The 20480-nt window shown below is 37.4% G+C and overlaps 1 protein-coding gene across 3 annotated transcripts in view; it reads left to right on the top strand.

Annotated features, from left to right (window-relative positions):
* Window positions 1-20480, top strand: part of LOC127661936 (multiple C2 and transmembrane domain-containing protein 2-like) — a 69481-nt gene that overhangs the window by 29829 nt on the left and 19172 nt on the right. Inside the window, exon 18 of one of the 3 annotated variants that reach the window (XM_052152904.1) lies at window positions 5955-6003. The exons of the other annotated variants lie outside the window; for them this stretch is intronic. Within the exon in view, the coding sequence (XP_052008864.1) occupies window positions 5955-5987 (33 nt within the window). The 3' untranslated portion in view covers window positions 5988-6003. Of the gene's footprint in view, window positions 1-5954; window positions 6004-20480 lie in introns of those variants that run through there. 3 annotated transcript variants of the gene reach the window in all.

Genomic DNA, 20480 nt, shown 5'->3' with positions numbered 1-20480 from the left:
ATGTAATTATCATACATGTTGCATAACGTCTTTAAAACAGCATGTAACCCTCAAGGGGTTAACAAACACGTATCCGTCTCTCGCTCCAGCTTTTGAGGTGTATGTGTATAGGTAGTTTGTGGTAATAAGGTAACCGAGTTAGACATTGACAGATAACCTTTCAGAAGAGCATAATTAGAGGAGGCCATGCCTTCCTTTACATTTTCTTTACCGATCCATGTCACCGTAATCTTCATTTATAATGTAGGTCTGTGCGCTTTATATATACAGTAATGTATAAAGTAGAGCGTGGAGAGAGGATACTATTTACTTTATAAACATATATTTAAAATACATTACTATACATTATTCATTGAGTCAGTAGAGCCTCTGTCCTTGAGCTTTTACACTTTGCACAACTTATAATGCATTTGTGGCAATGCGGTTTCTATGTCCAGGTTGCCCAGGCAGCGCCTGTTCCTGGAATGCATTCCCACCCCAGTGCTGGAAATCCCAGAGTTCAGCACCCCAAATGGACATAGCAGAACACTTATACAAATGCTCCATCTCGTAAAACACTGCTTTCATTTGTAGAGAGTGGGACATATGTGTGTGGGTGCATGTGTTTTAGTTTAAACCCACTGCTTTATGTGTATATATATGCAGAAAAACCTTTCTATATTGTGTTGTCGTTTATTCCTTGTTGGATGATTCTCACAAAACCGGTTAAGAAAATATCCTGGTCCGATTTTTTTTACTCCAAATTCAAAATGAACAAATACAACATTTTATTTTGCATATAAAAAATTAAGGCTAATATTAGGGCCATTAAGATTTTTTACATATGTGATATTATTTTTATGAAAGTTACACATATTTTACCTCCCATTTCTGATTACCGCAATGCAAAAGCAAATGGTCATTACGATATTCTCCTTACACCAACATATATATATATATATATATATATATATATATATATATATATATATATATATACAGTTTAAGTCAGAAGTTTAAGTACACTTAGGTTGAAGTCATTAAAACTACATTTTTAACCACTCCACAGATTTCATATTAGCAAAGTATAGTTTTATACTATAATCGTTAATATACAACTTTTGTGCATGACATGAGTAATTTTTCTAACAATTGTTAACAGACAGATTGTTTCACTTTTAATTGACTATATCACAATTCTAGTGGGTTATACGTTTACATACACTAAGATAACTGTGCCTTGAAGCAGCTTGGAAAATTATGTCTAGCCTTTAGGCAATTCGCCAATTAGCATCTGATAACGGCTAATGGCTAATGACTCCAACGGCTAATTGGAGTCAGTTGGAGGTGTACCTGTGGATGTATTTTAAGGCCTACCTTCAAACTCAGTGCCTCTTTGCTTGACATCATGGGATAATCAACAGAAATCAGCCAAGACCTCAGAAAACAAAATCTGGTTCATCCTTGGGAGCAATTTCCAAAATGCCAAAAGTACCACATTCATGTAAACACCATGGGACCACGCAGCTATCATACCCTCAGGAAGAAGACGCATTCTGTGTCCTAGAGTTGAATGTAATTTGGTGAGCAAAGTGCAAATCAATCCCAGAACAACAGCAAAGGACCTTGTGATGATGCTGGAGGAAACAGATAGACAAGTATCTATAGCCACAGTAAAACGAGTCCTATATCGACATAACCTGAAAGGCTGCTTAGCAAGGAAGAACACACTGCTCCAAAAATGCCATAAAAAAATCCAGACTACAGTTTTCAAGTGCACATGGGGACAAAGATCTTAATTTTTGGATAAATGTCCTCTGGTCTGATGAAGCAAAAATGTAACTGTTTGGCCATAATTACCATCGTTATGTTTGGAGGAAAAAAGGTGAGGCTTGCAAGCCAAACAGCATCAAGTTGTGGGGGTGCTTTGTTGCAGGAGGGACTGGTGCACTTCAGGCATCATGAGGAAGGAAAATTATATGGATATATTGAAGCAAAATCTCAAGACATCAGCCAGGATGTTAAAGCTCGGTCACAAATGGGTCATCCATATGGACAATGACACCGAGCATACCTCCAAAGTTGTAGCAAAATGGCTTAAGGACAACAAAGTCAAGGTATTGGAGTGGCCATCACAAAGTCCTGTCTGCAATCCGATAGAAAATTTGTGGGCAGAACTGAAAAAGCGTGTGTAAGCAAGGAGGCCTATAAACCTCACTCAGTTACACCAGTTCTGTCTGAAGGAATGGGCCAAATTTCCAGCAACTTATTGTGAGAAGGTTGTGGAAGGCTACCCAAAATGTTTGACCCAAGTTAAACAATTTAAAGGCAATGCTACCAAATACTAACAAAGTGTATGTAAACTTCTGACCCACTGGGAATGTGATGAAAGAAATAAAAGCTGAAAGAAATAATTCTCTCTACTATTATTGTGACATTTCACATAATTTTTTTCTCCCCTTTTCTCCCCAATTTGAAATGCCCAATTTCCAATGCACTCTAGGTCCTCGTGGTGGCGTAGGGACTCGCCTCAATCCAAGTGGTGGAGGATGAATCTCATTTACCTCCATGTCTGAGACCGTCAATCCGCACATCTTATCACGTGGCTTGTTGAGCGTATTACCACGGAGACCTAGCATGTGTGGGGCTTCATGCTATTCTCCGCACAACTCACCACGCGCCCCACCGAGAGCGAGAACCACATTATGGCGACTACGAGGAGGTTAATCCAATGTGACTACCCACCCTTTCACATTCTAAAAATAAAGTAGTGATCCTAACTGACCTAAGACAGGGAATGTTTTCTATGATTAAATGTCAGAAACTGATTTTAAATGTGGCTAAGGTGTATGTAAACTTCTGACTTAAACTCTATAAGCTATATCACACGAGCAAGAGTGCGATATGGCCCTCCATCAGCACTGCTGTGACTCGTAGGTGCCATAGGTAATCACAGCAGTGCTGATTAAGGGCCATATAGCATGATTGTGAGTGTGATATTGCTTATATACAACAGTTCAATGAATAAGTAAATAAAATAAAATAAAAAAAGATAAAACTAAGTACGGTCATAAAAAATGCATTTGAGCATGGAACTACTTTCTTACTCGACGTATCGGAATCTGCCATTGCTAGTTCAAACCAAATAATGCGTCCAAGCCTTCGCTTGGACATTCAAAATCACGTCTTGGGCTGTTTCTAACAAGTTATTAGAGAAACAAGGGTGTGTGTGAGAGAGAGTGAGAGAGAGAGAATGTGTGCGATCACCTTTCTCTCCCAAGCAGGGATGAAGTAGTGTCTTGGTCAGCTTTCTAAAGATGTCATTGTGGTCAAATTCATCCTATTTTCTCAGTGGAAAAATAGGCGTCCAAGCAGGGGTATTCCTCCCTATTTTGCGGTAACAAAAGATACATTACAAGAGTCATACATTATAGGAACTGCAATCTCCTTCACCATTTGGAACAGTATGTCATTTCCAATGCGGCAACTCCGGTAAGAGGTAAGCGCCTTGAGTTTGTGTAATTAATTGTAATTCAGCAAGCTGAAACACAAAAGTCAAAAGTTGTGAGCTTTTGTCCTTTGAAGTTTTGGTCCTTTGAAGTTTTCATTCACATGCACCAAAGGCACTGTTTGTAAGAACCACCACTCTCATTAGGGGAATCTTCATATGCATTTAAGGAGAAACTCGTGATATATCTTCTGAAACCATGAGCAACTGTGCTCTCGTAACTTGTCCAAGAGCTTACATGGGTATTTTTTATTGCTTGTTTATGCAACAATAATGAGGCCAGAAACAGCACTTGCAAAGTCTGACAAGTGAGTCCGAGAGAAGGTCTGTGATAGATATAATCTTTATAAAATATCACCTTTTTCATGTGGCTTGCACTTAGACTGAGAAACATGAATGTGGCATACATCAGTGGAGACATCCAAAGGGGTCACACAGAGTTCTCTGCTGCATGTCTCGCTCCAACCTGTAGATGGAGCTATAGTACTGTCGAAACACAAATATACAAGCACCAAGAGACCATGGACAAGAACAGGTATTTGTTGAGAGAAGAAGCATTAAGCTAAAGGAATTTCTTACACCACATTACACAGAGCAAAACAGACTCCAAAAAGTTTCTACAACATGTTAAATGAGCATTACCTTGCCACGCATTAACTGGCCAAATTTACTGTGGTTCTGAACTCTGTAGCTTCAAGCATTATCAATAAAGATGGAAGGGATCTAAGGGTGAGGAAAAATGTATTATTTACACATGAAAGCTGTTTGGAGCTATGCTGTCATTAGAGTGTTAAGTATTTAAGTAAGTAATATTTTAACATATGAACTTGCTTAGTCTCTCAGTAGTCTGGACTAGAAAGAAGAACCGGTGTGTGTTTGTGCTTGTGAGAGTGTGTGTGTTTGAGGACCCCCTCTCCTTTTGACACTGCCAGGTAGCAAGCGGTTTGGACATCATTTGACAGCCTGTGAAATGCTGATTGCTTCACATCACAGACTGTAAAGATGGCATCTGATGAATGTTTGATGCCGTGCAGCTGTAAACACAGTTGGCAGGTGTGACGGAGCGCTCTCTCTCTCTCTCATTCTCATTTCTGTCTAGCAGAATGGCCAGCGCCACATGATAGCAGGACAGGGTCTGCGCGGGTCCTGGGATCCTTAGGGATTGCTATAAAATGCTGGGCACAGTCTAGTGCAATTAACTGGCTTACTTTAGACTGATTATTTGATTCCACTACCTGATTTGTTATTCTGGTGAACTTGTGTAATTTCCTCTGGAAATTATATATATTTTTTTTGTTAAATTAATATTTTGGGTGCAAGTTGAGCTCAATCGACAGAATTGGTTGCGTAATGTTGATTACAAGAAACAAAACAAAAAAACTAACAATTAGACTTAAACCAAAATTTAGACTTGTCCCTTCCTTAATTTAAAAAAAAAAAAAAAAGAGCGAGAGAGAGAGAGAGAGCATAAATCGAGGTTACAGTAAGGCACTTAAATGGATGTGAATTGGGCCAATGGAGGTTTGGAGGGTTTTAGGCAGAAACGTAACTCTTATAATTTGGTAAAACACTTACAATAATTCTTTTGTTAAAACTTGTGTATTATTTCAGCTGAAATTTGTCTGAAAATAGCTGAAATATTTTTTTGTGGTAATTGACATTATGCCACAAATGCTGTAAATTCAGTGATATATATTTAATCTTCTGATTAGATTCCTGTAAGACTTCAGAAGACTTTTGTGTTTATACTTTTGGGAATATAGTGCATGAGTCATATCAATTACTTGTACAGTGTGGTTTTATGTTGTTTTTTGTTGTTGTTGTTTTTGTCCTTCCTCAAACTTGACAGACCAGAGTCAATATTCAGTAATGTTATGGCAAATAAACTGTTTGGGGACTAAATCTTTACCTTTTTAGTTCTACTGAATAAAAAAAGTTATTGGGGTGACATTAAGGTGAGAAAATAATCACAAAATATTCGTTTTAGGGTGAACTATCCTTTAAAATATAGCTACACCAGCAAGGTTTCCTTGGTCAATCTGGTTTACCAGAATTAATTTTTTTTTATTTATACATTTATTTATTTATTTTTGCTGGTGAGCAGCATGGAACTTCATACTTGTCTGAGCTGGTCTTTTCAGTAGGGATCAGAGTTTCTTTTGCCTTATGTTTCACATCAGTCTGAAAGTTTCCTTGGACAATAACATTGAAATGATTGTGTGTGCATGTGTGTGAGTCCCTCTGTGTGCCTCGTGGGATTTAAGGAACTGTCAGGGATTTTTTTTGCTATGAATATGACAGGAGGATAAACCCTTTATAGTGATATACGTGCTCTTACTGAAACTCTTGAGGAAGGAATGAATAATTAAAGAGGTGGATTTGAGTAGCCGCTAACAGTGCAGTGATGGTTGGAGATTTGACAGTGTCAGTGTTGTTATTGAGATGTGTATGCTCTGTGTCATTGTAGCACTCCTGGGGCTCAACGCTGTTGCTGCTGTGACCTCGCACACCTTCCCTCTTATCCTTCACACTGACAATACTGGCAGTGACAGCTCCTCCATTCACACTCGGTGTCCATTTACCAATTATTACTTTCATATACGCATATATGTATTCTACACATGTATTCTTTTTTGACCCTCTTTATATATTTATGGATATTAGAGTTCAGTACTGTTGTTATTTTCAAATATCTTTATACCCAGTGTTGGGTGTTATTTCATTAATAATTACCTTTTAGAATAAAAAGTAGTGCAGCATATTACATTTGAAATTCTTGTAATCAGATTACAGTTACAGACTTCCAATGAAATGAAATACTTTTAATTACTTGGGTTACACATATTTCCAAAATAATATTATACATTATACGTAGAACAAGTCAATCAAAAAGGAGGATATATCGACATTATTTTTAATTCGTTTAGTGAAAAAACAAGCTTTTCTGTGAAAAGTGTATTAGGAAGTAACTTAAAAGTAATTAGTAATATGATTACTTCTTTGATGAAGTCAGTAATCTAGTTACAATATTAAATAAGTAGAAATTTGTAATGAATTACTTTTTTTGAGTAATTTACCCAACATGTAATATACCTATACAAATCATTTGTAGCATTCCCTACATGTTGATATTTTTAAGTACAAATTACTAGTAAAAATACTAATATTGGGTTAAATAATAATAATCGGCTATATATCGGTAAACCCGATATTTGAGAATAGATAACTGATTAAGTGGAAAAGTGTGACTACAAATAAAACATTTTGGTCATTGTGATTAACTGTCAATCTCTAATGCATAAACTGTACATATCGGTCAACCTGATTATTGTTTTTTCTTTAATGAATATACATCCATGTATGTATACACTTTCTTATTTGAACACTGCATTTACTGCACTACATAATTTATATATAGTGTAACATTCTTGTTCCATCATTGCACAATGTGTCGTAAACATGTTTTAGCATAAACATCTTGCATTCCGCTCTCGTTTCTTTACCAATTACTGCCGCAAAACAAACACTCTCCGTCTTTAACCCTGATGCACATGTCTGTGTGTGTGTGTGTTTGCGTGTCTGTGCGGTTGCAATGACCAGCACTAACACGCTCACCCTAGTCACAGAGGACAGCTCTCCTCGGGCGCCCGTGCCGCAGCCTCGTCCGCTGGCCATGACGTATGTGTGAGCCGAGCTGACACTTGGGGTGCAGCCTGCCTTGGGGGAGAAGGCTCGCATGGCAGATCTGTCACCCAGGAGGTCGCTGAATGTTAACGCTCCCAACATGGATTAAACACTGGTGGCCGGTGCGGCAGGGTGGGGTCGGTATGCCAGTTGCTGATAGGCACCACTGGGCTCTCTACACTGCCCTCGACACCGCCGGTGACAGAAACTTTATCTCTCCCTCTCTTGCTTTCTCTCGCTCTTTCCCTCTGGGTGCACAGTCCACTCTAGCAGTACACTGATAAGGACACAAGCCGCAGTCAGCCACTGAGAATCACAAACACAGATCTTACACTCGCAGCCTGCAGCTTCACAATCAGAACACGCATTCCAACATGCACACATAATATTCACCGGCTACAGATAATCTGTTTCAATAGGATCACATTGAGAATTATTAGATTTTTAGAAGAAATACAATGCAAAACAAATATCTTAAACAGTTTTACTAGTTTCCCAGTAAAAATATGTAGCAATCGTCATTGAAAAGCAATATTTGAATTGCTAATTTTTCTTAACTATTTTTGAAAGTTATTTTATTTGTTGTAAGAATAAATGTTACTTAGAGAGGTTTATGCTTCAAACACATAGTTTTCTTTCAATTTCAGAATTTTTCTTATATTCATATTCATATTTATATTACACATTTTTAATAGTACCAGTCCATTATCTAAAGCAACCTTAAAAAAAATAAAACATTCATTAGTTTTAGGATAATTGAGATTCCATGTTTGAATTAATAAGATATAATTTAATTAACAAGCTGCCAATATATTCAGCATTGCAGTTAATCAACTTTAGAAAATAATAATAAAAATGTAAAAAATAAAAAAATAAAATGTTTTTGAGAGATGTTATTTCGTGTGTCTGACCTGCACTGATGGATATATTGGTATTTAACTGAGATATTATTTAAATCTTTCTTGTCTTTGCATCACATTTGCACAGTTTCTCTCTTTGTACATTCAGCATTAGCCTAGTTGCCCACCTGCTCTGCCTACACTGTGAAAAATATAAGCCTGACCCTAACACCCTCTGAAATCCTGAAAGTTTAATTGATCTACACTTACAACAGTTTTAAAACATGACACTTACAACCTTCCCTAGTGCATCTCATGCACTATTTATGTCCCTATTTCTCTCTGTCTCTCGCTGTTGCCTTTTACAGACATGCTTGATTGCAACATCAACTGGGGCCTTTGATTCACTCTAAATAGTCATTTTTTTCTGTATTTTAATGAAGACACAAATGTAGGTTACTTAGATCACCTCCATTTCACCTTGAAAAAAAAAGTCAGAGAAAGAGGGAAAAGTGTGACAATGCCAAGGATCCTCTTTTCATATTAAAGTTGCCCCATTTCATCGGCTCTCTCTAACACACATACACATTAAGCCTGCAGCCAATAGTCAGCCTTGTTAGATTTGCACAGATATGTTCATGTAATCTGGCATCCATCCACAGCCCTCTGTCTGACCCTCATAAGGCAAACTGGCACTGCTGCCGCTGTTTGTGTCTCTGCGAGTGCTGTGGAAGATAAATGCATGAGAGGGACTCAAACTTCCCCTCATGGTCTAGTTAGTGCTCACATGTCATAATGCACAAATCTGAAATGTAAATGCTCTTAGTGGCATAACAAAATTAACCATGTAAAGTGCTTCTTTAAAACATGTGTTCATCAGAAGAGATCACTTAATATGTTTTTCATTTGATTCAAATCCAAATTGTTTCAGTGCACAGTGCGATTTGGTTTGGCTTCACAATAGATAAAAACAGAGTTGCATTTTGCATGCATGTTTAACTTCCCTCTGTGTCCCATTCATAATGCAGTCCTTGTTCTTGAATGCTTAACGTTATCTCGCTAATTTTCACCATGTCCCCATCCAGCACTGGTTCTCAAGTATTTATGGACTCCTGACTGCTTCACATTCAAACTCCTTTACAGGACATGCACCCTACACCGTTTGTCATTTTCTCCATGTTTATTAGCACACTGAATGAATTTATAGAGCTCTTATGAAAAGGCTTTTAGCTAAACTAATTCCACTTTATGAACTCTGGGATATTTTAGCCTGTCAGCGTTGTGTCCTTTTGTATACCTAAGGTAGTTAATATAGAGTGGGGTCCAAAAGTTTGAGACCATATTGAAAATCTGGGATTCGAAATGTAATGAAGCCTATAACTGGAAATAAATAGAAAGATTTAGGATTTTGACTATATCTAAAACAAAGAATCATTGTGACATTAAATTTATAAGTACAGTATATTCTTAAATTAAGTATATTAACTTAGTTATGAATGTAGATGTGAGATTATGAACTATTTCTTGGTTACAAATCAAATCTAAGCAAATTTGTTATATTGACATTGTTAAATTCTTGGTACAAAATGATATGTACAGTATGTGTATTTGTAATAAAGATAAAGCGTATAAGAAAAATAAAAACATCTTTTGCAGTAGTCTGACTTTAGGACCCCACTGTATACAGTATATTTTATATGTACACTTTTTCTAAAAATAAATGTTCTGACTTTGATTTTCAGATGGATGGAGATTTTTGTACTCCCACAGCAATGCATTTTTACATTTAGCAGTAGCTGTGGAGTGTTTTTTTTCCAGCCCTCCACACCACTTGTGTTTAGTCTATCAGTAAGTAGTCTGGATTGGTAGCCTCTCTCCACCCCTTTGCCGTTTAATCAATTTACAGGATTGTATAAACTCTTAGTGAGGGCGTCTTTGTCCTTTTGTTCCTACTGTGGCTCTCCTCCCCCCCTCCCAGGAGAGTGTGGGTGGTATACTGCTGCCAGCCTGGCTTCAGCTCCAGGATTTTATTCACACTTTTAATCGCTAAGTGCTTTATTATTAGGTATAGGAATTCCTCCGACCAGGGGATCGTCTCGAGAAGCCTCAGAAATGCATTTAGTGGAATCATATTAGCTGCACGGTAAAACAAATCCATCAGGTGGTTCTCATACCTGCTGGTAGAGTCGCCCTGGTGAAGCTTACACGTGCCTGAGGAGAGTAGATGTCTATCACCTAGTCCACTCCAACACACACCATTAGTTATTATAATTACAAATCATTTTGCTAACACTTTACAATAGGGCTGGGTATTGATAAAGATTTCCCAATTAAATTCCAATTCACAAGCTCCCGATTAGATTGCATTCTGATTTAGATTCATATGGGTATATTTCAGTTATAATGTCCCTTTTGCTTACATATGAAATAAACTATTTCCCAGCTAATGCTGTTAATTATACAGGACACCTTCTAATTAGGTAAATTATGAAATATAAATTGTACATATTATATTTTATTAGTTGTTTATCATTTTGGTAACATTTTGGCTTTTTAAAAATTAAGAAACAAATATTAATCAATAAATATAATATTATACTTCATAAATTATTTGTGCTTAAACAGGTAATTAATGAGAGAGGACTCAAATGGTTTTATCTCATCTGTGAGATACATTATTACAAGTAAATGTTTATTTTTTGTTTTTGATCAATAACTGAGTGTATAGAACAGAAAGGATATTAAGAGACATTATTCAATGGCAAATGGGTCAAGTGCATCTCATCTTTGGACACACATTACACAGAACAACTTTTACCCTCAACACAGAGTGAAAGGATCTCACTGCTGAATACTCCAGCACTATTCTACACAATTACTGATAAGTGAAATCTAAACATTTACCAGCCAGTTTCCAAATATATACATTTTAGTCATATAGCAAGGAATATTGTTGCAAATTGACTAATGTAAACCTACAAAAATTATTTATATTTTGAGCTATTGGTTACATCATGTCTGTGAACATATGAAAGAAGAGCCGGCTGACTCATTCCCATGTAAATAGTAGATGGCAGTAATGCACTGTTTTAGTTTGCGAGTAGCCGTTAAAAAAAGAAAGAAACTACAGTTCAGTTCAGTCACAAAGTTCCGGACAGCATCGCAACAATCTGGATGGAAGCTTATCTGTTATCCGCTTGGTGAAGTTGTTTACTTGCTATAATAATTGGATATTTTGTCTGGTAGGGTTGTTGAAGCTTATATTGCTTGTATGAATCGAACATTATTTGTGTGTTTACCGATCGCGATGTACCTATGTTGTCGGAGGGAGTTATTGTGACATGTTTACTAATATTTATGACTTCTAAAATTGACTGTTATATTGCATTTTTAAGCATATTATCTTCATGTTTAATAAAGTATATTTTATCCCCATCATTACTGAATCCTTGTTTTATGTTTTTAATTTACTGTGCTATTGTGTACATTCATAGACATTCTACTTTACTATTACGGTTCACTTGCATTATAAACTGAGGCTGTACAATATAATATCAAATTAATAAATTCTTCCACTGAACTCGGATCAGCCATATCACGAGTATCACCTCTTAAATGGATAAGTGTAGTACAATACAAACATTAATACACTTGAAAAATTACATTAAAAGGGGCAATGGTGGCTCAGTGGTTGAGGCTCAGGTTTACTGACCAGAAGGTCGGGGGTTCAAGCGCCAGCACCACCAAGATGCCACTTTTGGGCCCTTAACCCTATCTGCTCCAGGGGCACCGTATCATGGCTGACCCTTCACTCTGACCCCAGCTTAGCTGGGATATGTGAAAACTAATACATATCACTGTATATATGCAAAAAAACTGTGTGTATAATGTGTGACCAAAATAAAAGATTCTATTCTATTGTATTAAAATATACTAGTAGTGATTGAGTCGCCTGTTCTTTATGTAAAAATGCTGAGTGTAGTGTTAGATAAGCGATATAAGTGTAAAATTCATCATTCAAAATATGTGAATACGAGCGTTATTTATCTTCATCAAAGCAATATAGTAGTTTTAAATGTTTAATTGTATAACATTATATCAACATGAAAATAACACTTTATGATTCCAGATCTGAATATCGCCAGTCATGATCACACACAGGCAAAGGCCAAATTGTGAGATTCATCTACCAGAAGAGCAAAATCAAACACAGATCATTAATGTTCTTCTGTGAATTGCTTTTAATTGTAAGTTTCAACCACATATGTTGCTAGAGAACACAAAGTTACAAAGTGCAGCTTTAATGTACTTGCGTACATGTGATGTTGCAGTGGACTTAAAGTTGAAGTCAAAAGTATACATACACATTAGCCAAATACGTTGAAACTCAGTGTGGCAGGGCGGAGGGCGGGGCCGGGTCGTGATCCTACACACCCGGTCCCATATTAGGCTAATTATGCCTCCACCCTGCCACACTCAGTTTTTTCACAATTCCAGATATTTAATCATAGAAAACATTTCCTGTCTTAGGTCAGTTAGCATCACTACTTTATTTTAAGAAGGTGAAATGTCAGAATAATAGTAGAGAGAATCATTTATTTCAGCTTTTATTTCTTTCATCACATTCCCAGTGGGTCAGAAGTTTACATACACTTTGTTAGTATTTGGTAGCATTGCCTTTAATTTGTTAAACTTGAGTCAAACATTTTGGGTAGCCTTCCACAACAAGTTTCTGGAATTTTGGCCCATTCTTCCAGACAGAACTGGTGTAAATGAGTTAGGTTTGTAGGCCTCCTTGCTCGCATATGCTTTTTTAGTTCTGCCCACATATCAGATTGAGGTCAGGACTTTGTGATGGCCACTCCAATACCTTGACTTTGTTGTCCTTAAGCCATTTTGCCACAACTTTGGAAGTGTGCTTGGGATCATTGTCCATTTAGAAGACCCATTTGTCTTCAAGATTTAAGTTCCTGGCTGATGTCTTGATGCTGTTTCAATATATCCACATAATTTTCATTCCTCATGATGACATCTATTTTGTGAAGTGCACCAATCCCTCTTGCAGCAAATCACCCACACAACATGATGCTGCCACCCCCATGCTTCACGGTTGGAATAGTGTTCTTTGGCTTGCAAACCTCACCCTTTTTTTCAAACATAATGATGGACATTATGGCCAAAAAGTAAGATCTTTGTCCTCATTTGCACTTGCAAACTGTAGTCTGGCTTTTTTGTGGTGGTTTTGGAGCATCGGCTTCTTCCTTGCTGAGCAGCCTTTCAGGTTATGTTGATATATCACTTGTTTTACTGTGGATATAGATACTGGTTTACCTGTTTCCTCCATTATATTCACACTGTCCTTTTGCTGTTGCTCTGGGATTGATTTGCACTTTTCACACCAAATTGTGTTCAAATCTAGGAGACAGAATGCATCTCCATTCTGAGCAGTATGATGGCTATGTGGTCCCATGTTGTATATACTTGTGTACTATTGTTTGTACAGATGAACGTGGTACCTTCAGGTGTTTGGAAACTGCTCCCAAGGAGCAATGGAGGCCCCCAATTTTTTTTTTCTGAGGTCTTGGCTGATTTCTATAGATTTTCCCATGATGTCAAGCAAAGAGGCACTGAGTTTGAAGGTAGGCCTTAAAATACATCCACAGGAACACCTAATATCAGAAGATAATTGTCTAAAGGTCTGCTTAAAGGCACAGTTACCATAGTGTATGTAAACTTCTGACCCACTGGAATTGTGATATAGGCAATTGAAAGAGAAAAAATCGGTCTGTAAACAATTGTTGGAAAAATAGATGGCCTTAATTCTGTGGAGTGGTTAAACAGTTTTTATTAATGACTTCAGCCTAAGTTTATGTAAACATATGACTTCAACTGTACGTTCAAAGTACCTGCGTTTAATTATGTCTGTAGTTACACTTTTAGCCTTACCCTCTAATCCTATACCTAACCCTACCCCAGCCCTTACCCTAAACCTTAACCCTACCACTAAACCTACAAATACCTCAACCTCAGTAGCAGCAAATGAGAATCTTGTGAGAATTTTGCAGAACAACATGTAGTTTCACAATAATCGCATTGTATTTTTTGTATTTTAATGTTAGTAGATAGAAGATAAAGACAATTAATATAAAGTGGTGCCATTATAAAAGTGTGACCATTATAACAAAACAATTAATGCACTTGATGAGCAGGACAAAAATCACTGCTCAACCTTGATGTCTGTAAGGATAACAAGTTGTACAGTTGAATTTATTTTTCAGTGTAAATTAACTTCAAAGTATGATAGGTTTTACTTTGTCCTTTGTCTCTTTTAATCACTGCTCAGTGCTAATAACATAAACCACTTAGAGAAGAATAAGTTTGTTTAGCAAGGGCAATGCTGAATTCAAGTAGACGGAAAGGAAGAAGACTAACTCTGCTTATTACAACACTCTCAGGAATACTTGATTCTGATTGGTCATTTCAGCATTCTGCACTCAAATATTTTTGCATAATGATGACAATTTTTATTTAACCATTGTCCCTGGCAACCGATCACCTACACTGATAGTTTTATATATTTTGTATACTCTGCTGTCTTCTCACATAATAAAAAAATTGCGAGTCAAATCAATATTCCATATCAATTTATTAACTTATTTGTTTGAAGCCATATAATAAGTGGGATAATATGCAGTAAGCCAATCATTGTCACAAAATAACCCCCTTCAGGATTATATTAGACCTCTCTGCTTCTCAATGGGGTCCTGATCACCTTTTTAGGGTTTATTTTTCAATAATGACTGGCTGACTGTACATTATCCCTTACTTAATAACTAGAGGCCATCGGAAGTCTCGGAAACCCTCTTTATGTCTGAATGAAGGATTCAGAACTGCTTTCCCAGATGTTCTGTTACATTTTATTAGCACTGGGGAAAACGGCATATAAATCCCACACCGGCATATAAATCCCACACACTGGTGGGGACAAAATTAGGACATTTCTGGCAGTTTTTGTTTATGCAGTAATTTAGACACAAGGCATTATATTTCCATGCACTTTTATCTTGTCAACCAAGCCTGTGAGCAGTTGAGTGGAAATGTGTATTAGTGGATGATTATGAATACCTGTGACAGATTCTTTCTCTACTGAATACTCCCAGGCTGCAAATGAATGGTATCCTACTGTTGACTCGCATGGGAAGACAAGAGACCAGGCAATTAGACTTTAGTAGTTAATGTAGAGGTTTCTGCAGGCAGGGCAAGCAGGTTCAACATTCCTGCTGGGCTCATGCCAGTTTTCCAGTCTCTCTCGTTCATTCTAACTCGCTCACTTTCTACCTCTTCTTCTTTTGGAAAGTATCACTTATGACAGCTAACATGTTGATGAGCCTGTAGAGTTTATCTGAGGGTTTGGATGGAGGGGGGTAATGGCCCCTTAGCAAGGGCTCACAGAAGTGAAGTGACTACAGTATAATGCTGTTCACTCCCAAATATTTATATTGGCTACATTCACTCAGTCAGTGTTTGGGAATGACAAACGTATTTACAAACAGGTATGACTCTCGATCTGTCCTGTTCATACGAATAACCAAAGTCAAGACTTTGAATAACAATGAACCATATTTGCAGAAACTAAAGTACATTTCGATTATCATAGCTTCAGAAAGTCTTATCAGTAAAAAGGTCCTGGGGTCACTGCAGCTTAAACTGGCCAAGAACCTCCCACTTAGACAGGACGATTCTTCTGACTGACCTGTTAGGCATTCAATCACAGTTTGTTTTGTTATTGTGCACCACTTAGGGGAGGAGTTATGTGAGATATATTATGCCTTAATATAGACTAGCATAAATAAAAAAATATGGTGTGGCAATCTCTGTGAGAAATTTCACAGAAAACAAATGGCGGAAAATGTGTAAAAAGATGAGTCCACATTTCAGCTGTTGTGTTCTCTGAGCCAAAGAGGAAAAGGACCATCCAAGCTGTTATTAGCATCAGGTCCAATAGCCAGTGTCTGTATAGGCCAGGGGTGTGTCAGTGCCCAAGGCCTATACACCTATGCTAAGCCAAGACTTAGAAATTTGGGAGTTATCATGGTCAAAGACATGTCATTAGTGCATCACTGCAAGCAGCTGACGAGAAACTGCTTCTTTCAATTAAGGAAAATTTCGAAACTTAGAAATATGGTTTCACAAAATGATTTGGAGCTTATCATTCATGCCTTTGTGTCTTCGCGTTTAGACTATTGCAATAGTTTATTTTCATGCCTAAACCAGAAGGAGCTCTCTCGACTGCAATTACTGCAAAACTCTGCAGCCAGAATTTTAACACGTACAAATAGGAGGTCTCATATATCCCCTATCCTAAAAGAACTTCACTGGCTACCAGTGTCTTATAGGATACATTTTAAAATTTTGGTTTTAGTTTTCAGAGCTTTGCATGGTCAGGCACCTCCCTATATTAGTGACTTGATTCAGCGTTATACTCCTGTGCGTGCTTTGAGGTCTGTGGATCAGAACCTGTTGATGGTTCCACGCACTCGCTATCGTACTAGAGGTGACCGATCTTTTCAGGCTGTTGCCTCTAGGTTGTGGAACGACCTCCCACCGTCTATGCGCTCTCTTGACTCTGTTGATGCCTTCAGATGCAGACTAAAGACCCATTTATTTGTTCAGGCTTTTAATTAGCTGCTTGTGGGTTGATATGATCATGTACTGTATATGCTTTTATTGTGTGTATTTTATGATAGAAATGTTTTAGTTGTGAAGCACTTTGTGGCCTTATACCTGTGAAAGGTGCTATATAAATAAACTTTTACTTACTTACTTACTTACAAGGCATGGGTAATTCACACATCTGTGAGGACACCATTAATGCAGACAGATAAGTAAAAATTTTGGAGCAGCATATACTGCCATCCAGCACCGTCTTTCCAGGGACATCCTGGAATTTTCAACAGGACAACTTCAAACCACATACTGGCCAAATAAGCAGAGAGTGCGGGTGCTAGATTGGCCTGCCTGCAGTCCTGACCATCTACAATTGAAAATGTGTAGCACATTATGAAGCACACAATATGGCAACGAAGACCCTGTACAATTGTGCAGCTGAAGACCTGCATAATGGATGAATGGGGGAAAATCAAGCCACAGTTTATCTGTGTGCAGAATATAATAGCTATCACACTGTATGAAGTGAGACAACTAGTTGTCCAATGTGGTTCCATTCACACAGCACAGGCTAACTGAACTCACGCTTTTAACTTGTAAATTTGTCCCTTTGGTTACAGAAAGCATTGTCACACTCATTCATATTCAAATTGTGTCTGAAGAAAACTGTATGCAGCACTCTGAATCAGAACTAACAGCCTTATTCTGCTGCTCTTTAAACAGTTATTTTCATCCTGTCTGGGTACTGTCTGGGTACTGGGTACTCTTTACAGTTTTCACTTTGAATCTTTACTCTAGCACTGATTGAATAATGAGTTAAAGAGATGCAAACTAAATTTGTAATGAATTATTAAAGACAGACCCAGATTTGTACACTGTTGTTGTTATGCCTGGGGGGGTTAAGCACGATTCACATATCCCTGGTGTGTGTGTGCAGGCAAGTGTGAAAGTGAACCTAGCATGGGAGTGGCGGTAGGTAGACTGCCCCAGAGCATGATATCTGGCCACTGGCTGATGTGACAGGAACATGCTGGTACTGTACTTAGCTAAAGTAAGGCCTACAGGCCCAGTCTAGCTTACTAACTTAAGCTTGTCAAAGACTTTGGTCAAACATATTGTCTCTAACAAGCCTCCAGCTTGCCCCATAAACTTGAGCCTGATGTTCTGATTAGAGGTGCAATGGTACAAGCCCTTTCCTATAAGCTTATATGGACAAATTCAATTAAAAAAGGCCTAGGAATTTATATACAGTTGAAGTCAGAAGTTTACATACACCTTAGACAAACACATTTAAACTCAGTTATTCACAATTCCTAATATTTATTCATAGGAAACATTCTGTCTTTGGCCAGTTAGGATTGCTATTTTAAGAATGTGAAATGTCAAAATAATAGTAGAGAGAGTGATTTATTTCAGCTTTCATTTCTTTCATCACATTCCCAGTGTGTCAGAAGTTTACATACACTTTGTTAGTATTTGGTAGCATTGCCATTAAATTGTTTAACTTCGATCAAACGTTTTGGGTAGTCTTCCACAAGCTTCTCACAATAAGTTGCTGGAATTTTGGCCCATTCCTCCAGACAGAACTGGTGTAACTGAGTCAGGATTGTAGGCCTCAATACTCGCACACACTTTCAGTTCTGATCACAAATTTTCTATCGGATTGAGGTCAGGGCTTTGTGATGGCCAATCCAATACCTTGAATTTGTTGTCCTTTGTTGTCCTGCCACAACTTTGGAGGTATGCTTGGGGTCATTGCCCTTTTGGAAGACCCATTTGCAACTGAGCTTTAAGTTCCTGGCTGATGTCTTGAGATGTTGCGTCAAAATATCCACATAATTTTCCTTCCTCAAGATGGCATCTATTTTGATAGTACCCCGACAATATAATGCTGCCACCCCCATGCTTCACATTTGGGATGGTGTTCTTTGGCCTGCAAGCCTCACCCTTTTTCCTCCAAACATAACAATGGTCATTATGGCCAAACAGTTTTTGTTTCATTAGACAGAGGACATTTCTGAGGACATGTTCCCATGTGCACTTCAAACTGTAGTCTGGCTTTTTTATGGTGGTTTTGGAGCAGTGGCTTCTTCCTTGCTGAGCAGCTTTTAAGGCAGGGCTCCTCAATAGGACGCCCGCGGGCCATATCCAGCCCGTGAGATATTTTTTTTTGGCCCGCACTTTCAAATAGTGTTGCATGAATAATTAGGTGTACATGTTCCTAATAAAGTGCTCAGTAAGTGCACAGCATTTTTAATTAGAACATGCATTCAAAATGTCTGACAAGTGGCGAACACCAAGAACCTTTGGAATATCTACCTGTATAATAGCGACAGTATAGTATATACAGTAAAAACATACAGTAAGTACATGACATGTGGGTGTAAGTGGTGATACGAAGGATGTACATGCTCATGCAGCAATTCTTTAGTAATTCAACTCATATAATTAAACTCATAATTCCTCAGATACTAATACAATGTATTATATTTTCTTCTCAGGGAGAGATCCTAATTTACATTAGCATGCTATAGCAATGTAATGTCTTTTTTTGAACTGTAAAAGTTCATACAATTTTAAAGCTACACTATGTAACTTTGTTTTGTTAAAAAACAACAACATTTTATTAATGAGAGGGTGCAACAAAAATCCATCTTCCTCTTTACCCAAATAAATTTTGATAAACCTATAATACTGATTTATATTTTAGAGCTGTCAGGATGGATTTCGTGGGAAACTACATACGTATGTCTTTCACCTATACATGTTGACATCATATCCATACACAGAGATAATAAGATCCGACTAAAGCATGTGTAGCGCATGTGTGGGAGTAGCTGAAGCTGAAAGTTTGTTATCACAATGTACAAAACAAATTGACCATGACCATTAAAAATGGCAAACCTTTGGGGAATCACCAGTTGTAAAAACAAAGAAACCACGAACAGTGCAGAGTCTGCAAGCAAAAGATTCTGTAATAAAACCTGAGTCGGAGGTAGCTTTTTTCTTACTTAGGTAAGCTATTTTATTAATATGGTTTATATATAGTTGTTTAATCACACACACTCTCATCTGTGTGTGTGTGTGTAGTGAAATTCAATAATTATACTGTAATTGGTGCAGAACTTTTCACTTGCTAGCACACGTGTGTATTTTTCTTTATAATAGCAATCATTTATATAAATAATTCCTTTAGTCCTAGGCTTCCCAAGAACATGTGAGTCTTGAAATAATGTTGACCACTGGTTGGTATCAATGACAATCTATAAATTAGTTACTATCGTGGTCTATTTGGCCAGAATTTCTTGCAGTTATAAAAACTTTACAGCATTTGACCTTATCAGCCTAGCAATTGTTATGTCTAATGTCTAATGACAAACGTTGCCTAACTTTTGTAAATACATTTATTTCAAAACATCAGTGTTTCCAATAAGTCAAAACAACAGCATAAGATATGGCACTTACCTGCTCAGATAACATGTAACATCTTTCGTTATTTATTTGTCCATTCGTTCTAATAAGATGTCCTGTATCCATGAGTAAACTGGTGCCTCGAACCACATTCATCCACGCACAGGAGCAGAGCCGAAGCACAAACAAAAAAGAATTCTTCTGCAAGATGCATGCGGTTTTATTTTTTAACCGCAAGAGGGCCAAAAGTAACATAGTGTAGCTTTAAATTGTAAGTTATGGTTTAAAAGGGGGTTATTTTGCTTACTAATAGACTGCTATGCAACCCTGTATGTGTGGTGTCCACTACAGTGGACAATGTAACTTTCTCAAAATGTATAATTTTGAACACA

Source organism: Xyrauchen texanus, chromosome 21 (genome assembly GCF_025860055.1).
Source record: "Xyrauchen texanus isolate HMW12.3.18 chromosome 21, RBS_HiC_50CHRs, whole genome shotgun sequence".
Lineage (NCBI taxonomy): Eukaryota > Metazoa > Chordata > Actinopteri > Cypriniformes > Catostomidae > Xyrauchen > Xyrauchen texanus.
The sequence above is the reverse complement of the archived record's forward strand: the minus strand, read 5'-3'. Positions and strand labels throughout refer to the sequence as shown.